This window comes from Hirsutella rhossiliensis, assembly GCF_020360975.1.
Source record: "Hirsutella rhossiliensis strain HR02 chromosome Unknown scaffold00005, whole genome shotgun sequence".
Classification (NCBI taxonomy): domain Eukaryota; kingdom Fungi; phylum Ascomycota; class Sordariomycetes; order Hypocreales; family Ophiocordycipitaceae; genus Hirsutella; species Hirsutella rhossiliensis.
In genome coordinates this window covers 658069-665964 of record NW_025408671.1, presented here as the reverse complement: position 1 = coordinate 665964, position 7896 = coordinate 658069, and the positions used below count along the sequence as shown (strand labels likewise).

The window sequence follows — 7896 nt, the reverse complement described above, 5'->3', positions numbered from 1 at the left end:
GATAGATATCTAAGTATATATAAACTAAGACGGCTTTATTATATTTAATATTTCAGTCTATAGCGCTGCTCTTATAGTTAGCTAGTTTCTTAGTATTCTAAGCGAACTACTTAGTCCTATAGGTTCCGCTTCTATTATATTAGGAATAAATAAGATCTTATCTTTTATTTCTTTAATATCTTCTCCTATATTAGCGGTAGTATCTTTATCTTCTAGCCCTTCGTCCTAAGTAAATAGGATATAGTTTTATATTTCCTAGGAAAGATATATCCCGCCCTAGTTATCGGTTAGTACCGCTTAAAGCTAATAGGTAAGGTTAATAACGATTAGGTTTTCCTAAGAGCCCTCTTTTAGTTTTAAATCCTAAGGCTATAGTCCGACTTAAGGGCTAGTTAATTAATTAGGTACTAGGCCTACGTCTACTTAGTATAGATTATTCTATCTTAATATAGTCGTTATATTTCCTTTTAATTAAAATTATCCTTATTCCTAGGGTTTCTAACTAGTTAGTTTAGCTATAAATAGGGCAAAGTTTACTATAGTCTTATTCTTAGTTTTATATAATCTACTTTATACGCGTCCTTTTACTATATTACTTATCTTTCCCTATAACTTAACCGTTAGCTTAGTTTCTAACTATAAGATAAGTTACTTATAGTTATTAATCTAAGTATTAAATAATTCTAAACTAATAGGTCGGCGGAATAATTCTTATAGTAATACGTTTAGTTATTAATAAACTAATATAATAAGGTGCTCTTTTAAGTATAGCGCTACTTTTACTTTTTAGTAGAGCTTTAATATCTATTTATAAAAGTTAGCTCCGTTTATAATATCTAAGGTAGTAAATCGTTCTATTTATAAAGATCTTAACGCTACTTTTAGCTAGATAGTAAAGTATTTTTATAGTTTAGTATACTAGGCGGTATATCCTTAGTCTAGGGTATAAAGTATAGCTTTATCGGATTCGCTAAGATCGCTAGAATACTATTCGATAGCGGTCTATAAAGTAAGCTAGGGATTAATATCGCTGGTTTATTAGCGTATTTTAGTCCGCGAATAGCTACCTATTTTAGGGAATCGATAAATCGATTAATGCTTTTATATATAATTATTTTCTTAGTTTCTTTAAGAACGTTAAACGTTATATTAAAGGGGCTAGCGGGGTTAAACTTCCTTATATCTTTTAGTCTAATATATACTAAGGGTGCTTAAAGAGGGTTTATAGTAATATTATCCTTAGTTTCTCTTACTATAGCTTTTACTAGTAGTCTTATAAAAGCTTCTTTTATAATTAGGCTTACTAGCTAGTTTACTAGGGTTATTATCGTAAACGTACCGCTAAGGGTAGTATTATTTAAAGGTTCTTTTTTATTTTAATCGTTATAGTTTAGCGAACTTTTAAGGCTTTATCCTTTTAATAAAGGTAGTTAAAGCGGGGTAAGGGAAGCTATACTATACCGATTTCTATATAGCTTTATTATTTATAGCTAATATTACCTTATTACTAAAACGTATTCTAAGTTATTAATTCGTTCTTATAGGCCTTAATAGTTAGCTAAGTAAGCTAGTAAGTCGTATTATAAAAGTTCCGCTCTTAATTCCTTTAAGCGTTATTCCTACTACTAAGGTAGGCGATCTAGCTATCTTCTATTTCTATAAGAACTTAATAAGAAATATCCTAGAAATAAGTATCTTTCTATCCGCTAATAAAAGCTCTATATTACTTAAGCTTTAATATATTAAAGTTCTACTTTTATTTAGAGTTCCCTAAGTATTTCTTTTATAAAAAGTAATTAAGAAGCTAGTATTCTTTAGTATATAAGTAAAAGCTTTCTTTTTAAGAAGATATTAAGGTTTATAGGTTAAAGTTAACTTATCCCTTTCCCTATTCTTTATCTTTTATTCTATTAAATATAGACCTTAGGATAATAAATAGTTAAGGGAATAGGAATTACTACTATTTATTATATACTAGTCCCTTAGTATAAGGCTAGTATATTAACCTTACTATCTACTTAGATCTAGTATAAGTCTAATAAGTAATTAAACGGACTAGCTACTATATATAATTAAACGTATTATATAGACTAGCTACTATATACTATTACGCGCGTTAAATATAAACTAGCTACTAGTCTTATAAGTTAAAGTAAAAGTAGTAATAACTATCTATATTCTTTTTTACCCGCTTAAGATTTAATAGGTTCTTTATCTTTTATATATACTATAGCGAGTATAAGACCTTACTTAGGGCTTTAACTAAGTAATATCTTAACCTTATAATTATACGACGGTAGTATAGCGTATTAATAGTATTTCCTAGTATTTTCCCTAGGTAGGTATAGGTATTTCTCTATAGTTTCCCTACTATATTCTTATAGTAACTTCTTAAGGAAATATTAATATAATCCCTAAGGAGCTATTATTACTTAGGAGATTATAGTATATTCCCTATATAATATATCCCTAAGTGTCGGGAGGTCTGTACTGCAGTAACGCAATGGGTTGTATTCAAGATGTCTTGCTAGGAAGGGAGGAAAGGGAATGAGGGGGCACACTACGTGCCCTTTATACACGGATCCCCGAGGTCCATACACGTGACGCTAAGGGTCACGTGTGCGTGTGTGCGCACCTCCCTTACAATCCTACTATAGCTATATGCTACATTCCCACACTGGCAAATCTTCTTTTATCGCTGCAATCGCAGCAGTAGCAGCAGGTGCGGGAGCGTAGCAGCAACCGCAAGGGTGCGAAAAGAGTGACGGTTCGAGCGGCAGCTAGCGGGAGGGCGTTCGACTGATCCTTCTATCCTAATCGTAAGGCTATTCGTATCGACGAGGCGTTCGAGGGCGCGGTTAGGCGATGCCTTTGTCATAGCATCTGCTGGGTTGTCTGCGCCGTTAATCCAGCGGATTTCTGTGATCTCACGCCTTTCGTAGGATTGACGTAGGGCCATGATATCTATCATCAATCGCTTCTCCTTCGTTGTGCCTAGCTTAACGAGGCACTCGTAGAGGGAAAAAGAGTCGGTGCAAACGATTAGGGATAGGGGAAGATTGAGGCGGTCTGTGATCTTCCGTATCGTCGTTGCTAGTGATATCCCAATATCGAATCCGTTGACCATGCCGTAGATCTCTGATGCTAGCACGCTTCGGGTGACCCTCTTACACTTCGTTGAGCTCCAATGGAGGACATTGCCCTTGATCCCGAATTGGTCTTTGGTACGTGCGGTCTCGGTCTCATTGACTAGGGCAATGACGAAGCCTAGCTGTGACGATAGGTCCTTATTGTTCGCAAAGGAACCGTCGGTAAAGATGATAAGCTTGGCATTGGCGAGGTCAATAGGGATATACGTTAGGCCTCGCTGCTGGTGGTCTTTCTGCCATTGAAGCCGCTTGTTGAGGGTCGTGCAATCCTCTTCCGTAGGGGTTTGGACCTGGGCAGCAATAGAGATGTCGAATGAGGCCTCTGGTTGACAGATTGAAGCCACATACGCGCCACGGGCACGCTGTTCCACGTACTGTTGGGCTCGATCGTATGCCTTGATGTCGATGGGTTCGATCTTGGCTGCTTGACCCTTTTGTTGAAGCAGTAGAGCGTTGTGGAAAGTGGTGTCTTGGAGGGTTATCTTTGCACCGTTGAAGTCAATGCTAGTACCCGGGGTCATCGTTGTCTTCGGCTTTGCCCGAAATTGTGCCTTTACGAGTTCCGCTTCCTCTAGCGCGGAAAAACGTTGTGTGCCAAGCATAAGGGTATCGTCAGTCTGCATTCCCACAATCCCAAAGTTATCAGGTCCCTTATTCGTAATTAGGAAGCATAGGTCGTAGGTTGATGTGGACATGTCGAGGTTATCGACATGATGCCCGTGATAGGTTCGAAACCAATGGACTCCGGCCTCCGCAATTCCGTATAGGGGCTTAATAACGCGAATGATTGTTCCTTCCGGCATCTTCCTTCTAATTCGGCGGGAAGATGCGTGAGAATGGTGCGGAATAGTTCGGTCTGCGCCTGGGGATACGCTTGTGTGATGTCACGAAGAGAGAGGGTCATGCCGTGAGAAAGGAGGTCTGGGGAGATAGCAGAAATAAGCCGTTGACTGACGCGTTGAATTGTCGGGGATTGCGTCAATAGGGTGGTTTTCTCTTGGTCGTTGTGCCCTTGGACCACGAGCCTTGACTTCTCGTATGGTTTGGTTTCTTTGCCTTTAACCTCGCGGACCATGCGGGAGCGGAAGATATGATGGTTCCCGTGCTTTGCTTCATTGTAGCGTTCGAAGCTAAACACTCGTACCAATAGATCATCGATCTCCGTGCTATCGGATTCCTCAAAGGGGGTGCCTGGCGTTGTGATAATGCCTTCGTCCCGTAGCTTGATGGCTAGTTGGTAGGCATCTTCTTCCTTCTTGACTAGGAACGTCGTCTTTGGCTTGTTCTTCGAACCAGGCGGCTCGCTTGCGCGGCGCCGGGGATTAGGAGCAGGAACAGGGCAGGGCAGGGGCAGAAACAGGAACAGAATCGCTCGCAGGATCAGAAACAGGAATGTCAGAATCATCCGCAGCAGCAGCAGCGGGGGCAGGGATCGTCGTCTCGTCGCGGAAATAAGGCTGCACAAGGGTGGAACGGAAGGTCTGGGGTCCGTTGATAGTATCAATTGTGACATTGGAGCCATCAATTGCACTAATCTTAAAAGGGCCTTGCCAGCCGAGCTTTTCTCTCCACACTCGGACCTCGCTTTGCAGTGGGAGCGATAGTATAACGCCTGTTGATGATGGTCCGTTCTTTGTGTGTAAGGCGCCCTGCACTTGCCGCTCTGCTGAGAGCTGACGAAGCATTTTCATCGCTTTCTGGGCTGCGGCAGCCCTTTTCAGGGTCGTAGCAGAAGGGGGCGAATCTAACGCCATTCGAGGGTAGGCGCCAAAGACTAGGAGCGTAGGGACAATGCCATTTGGCCCTGTTGTGTCGTTGATGGCTTTGATAGCCATTTGAAGGATCGATTCGGGGATGTGAAGGTCCTGATTTCTGCGTGGAGGATCTCAAACGCACGGCGGAGAGGGGCATGATATCTTTCAACCTTTCCAACGGACCAATGTGCTTCCACAGGACTTGCTTGCAGGTTATCCCCATAAGCTTTGCCTCGTTACGGAACTCTAGGGAGGCAAAATTGGTCCCTGCGTCGTGCTTGATAGTATCAGGGGGTCCGAGATATGTGTCTATCCAGAGGGCTCGGAGGGCTTCCCACGTATCCTTTGCTGACATCGATAGGAGGAACCTGGCTGCTTGGAACGCTGTTGCTGTATCTACCACGTGCAAGACGGGGCGTTGAGGGGTTCCAAGGTAGAGCACATCAGCGACGATTTCGTAGTTGAATTCCTGGTCATCCTTTAGGGTGAATTTGAAGCGTCTTGGAGCTTGAGAGTGCATTTGACAGTGATGACAGAATCTCGAGATGTTCTCTAGGATATCTATCGTCACATCGTTGTGGCCAGCTTGCCGTAGGAGGTTGTGAAGTCTTGGGACCGCTGGGTGCCCGAATCGACGATGAAGAGTGCGGATCTCGCTCTCCGTGAGGAATGCGATAGCGGCCTCGTTGGTCTTAGGTAGGAGGAACCAAGGATGTCCCCATTTGCGGATAACCGGGAGGGTTGTTCGTCCGACAATAGTGTCTGTAAGGTTGTTGAAATAGATGCCTAGGCGATCCATATCAGCGAGAGAGAGGAGGAAGGAGTAGGGGTCTTGAGGATATGGAATGTGATCCTTCCGAGAGGTGTTTTAAGGGCGATAGAGCCGAGGGATAGAATGGCTTCGCCGTTGCCGAATTTGATAGAAGCTTGGCCTGCTGTAGTCTTATCGAGCGTTATAGCAGGGTCTGCTCGTTGTAGAGCGATGCATTGGTCGTAGCCAGCTGGAAACCTTCGCGGCGCCTGTGTCAATTATGATGCCCTGGAATCGGAGTCTTGAGTAGCGCTCCTCTATCATGAATTGGGAAGCAGGTGTAGCGTTGTTTTGAGAGGTGCTATACACGTCTTCCCTGTGATCAGATGGTTGAAGGCTTGCTGGCAGAGCATTTGGCTTGTGTGCCACTGTTCTGGGTTGTTGTCATTATCTTCATTGTCGTCCTCGTCCCAGGGTCGTTAGCATCATCGTGGGCATCCATCTCGTGACCTTCAAAGTCAAGAACGTAGGCTGTAAGGTCCTGGGAGGGTAATCCCTATGAAGTGACAGTGGGCGACGTATTGGTCTCGGGATCTTTGACGTTCCTCGGCAGTGTGCTTTGTAGACCAACATCCTTCCTTATTGCAGACGAAGCACTTCTTATTCCACGGGTGGTTGTGGCCGTAACGGCCTTGTGGGCGGTTAAAGCGTTGACTATTGAAGATTCCCGTGGAGCGTTGTAGCTGCCTCGTTGAGCGTTGCCTCTATACCTTCTATACCCCTTCTGACCAAATCTTCCGCGATTGTTGTTGTATCTTCGATCGAGATAGTAGTGGTCATTGGGATCCATATGATCAGATGGTTCCTCGAGGTCTTGATGGTATTGAGGGCCTCCTTGAAGATAACGAGGCGCTATTCCGCGTGCAAGATGGGTCTCAACGGAAGAGCGAAGATCTGCAAAAGGGCTCGATTCCTTCGGCGGGCTTGAATAAAGCGTATTCAAGTTCAGGAACACCGCGGCATGCATTAATAAGCGTTGTACGCAGTGGAACGTTTCCTGCATACGCGTTGCCAAGAGCTCGTTGGCATAACTGTAGCTTATCAAGGAGTAGCTGAAGAACCTCGTGTAGGGATTTCGTAGCATTATCGGCACGGAGCTTGTTAAAGGAAATAGTCGTCCATTCAGTATAGTAGTGAACGTGGTTAACTTCCGTATCGAAATGTTGCTTGATGCTATCGTATGCCTTGCGGAACGTTGAGGTCCAGTTAATGTGGTCAATGTAGTACGTTTGGGCTCGGCCAGTAAGGATTCGAGGGAAAAGAGCGTGGAATTGGTCCGGCTTGACCTGAATGTTATAACAGATACTCATAAAGATGCGTAGCTTATCATCGAGAAGGTCATAGGTTCCCCGCATAGTTCTTCTCTTTGTCCCAGATCTTGGTGAATTTCTGTTGTGTGTCGGCATCGACGATGCCGTTCGGGATGTCGGGGGAAGCGTTGTGTACGCTTCGAGGATGTGGGAGAAGAGGGTTCTGCTAGAACGATGCTCTGTTGCTGGAACTGATAGCTTGTAGGATGTATTGTTCGTTGGGGAAGCGTAGCAGTCGTTGTGGGCGGTTCCGCAATTGTCGTAGCGGGAGGAGCAGGGAGCGTCGGAATAGGGGCTAACGGCGTGGATGGCTCCGCCGTGTTGGAGGTGGGAGGGTTCTGCGTTAGTCGTCTCTCTTTTCTTGTATAGGCCTCCGTTCCTTTATCGAATTGGGTTACCATGAATTCGTTGTCGGGCCAGGCTGGTGGGTTATCGATCGTCTGTAGGAAGACGAGCTGTGGGATGATGTGGTCACCCTTTTCTCCTGTATAGATACCACGTCTCTTTAAAAGGTAACGTAGCTCCTTCGAAATTCCTTTGGCATCTTTCTCCACGTTGCCTCGGTCCACTGTTGGAAGTGATCCTGGAAGAATTCAAGGATATTAGTGCCATGAAGGTGTACGTTCTCTCGCATTCTGACATAAATCGTGCGGTATATGTCATAACAGCTATTCTATCTTCCTCTTGTGGCGTGATCTCATCCTCCCATCGGGTCGGATCGATATCCTGATATTGGGTCTTTGGGATCGTGAGATTTGGACCAATTCCTTACTTGGTCGAGGAAGGCGTCGTTCCTCGTAGAGGCGGGGTTCGGGGTTGGGGTCGTGCTTGTCATCGTGAGGGTTGTCACGTAGTTGTCGAATCGTGAGGGC

At 44.1% G+C, this 7896-nt stretch overlaps 1 protein-coding gene across 1 annotated transcript; it reads right to left on the bottom strand.

The window, feature by feature from the left end:
- Positions 1-2692: 2692 nt before the first annotated feature.
- Positions 2693-6504, bottom strand: HRG_05278 (polyprotein; the record flags this gene model as incomplete). The annotated part of the gene is made up of 13 exons (XM_044863749.1): positions 2693-3202; positions 3251-3439; positions 3509-3570; positions 3640-3799; positions 4105-4160; positions 4206-4434; positions 4724-4733; positions 4809-4971; positions 5046-5073; positions 5136-5246; positions 5304-5689; positions 6286-6368; positions 6425-6504. The coding sequence occupies 13 exons, from the start codon at positions 6502-6504 to the stop codon at positions 2693-2695; spliced, it is 2067 nt and encodes a 688-aa protein (XP_044720281.1).
- Between the last annotated feature and the right edge of the window lie 1392 nt (positions 6505-7896).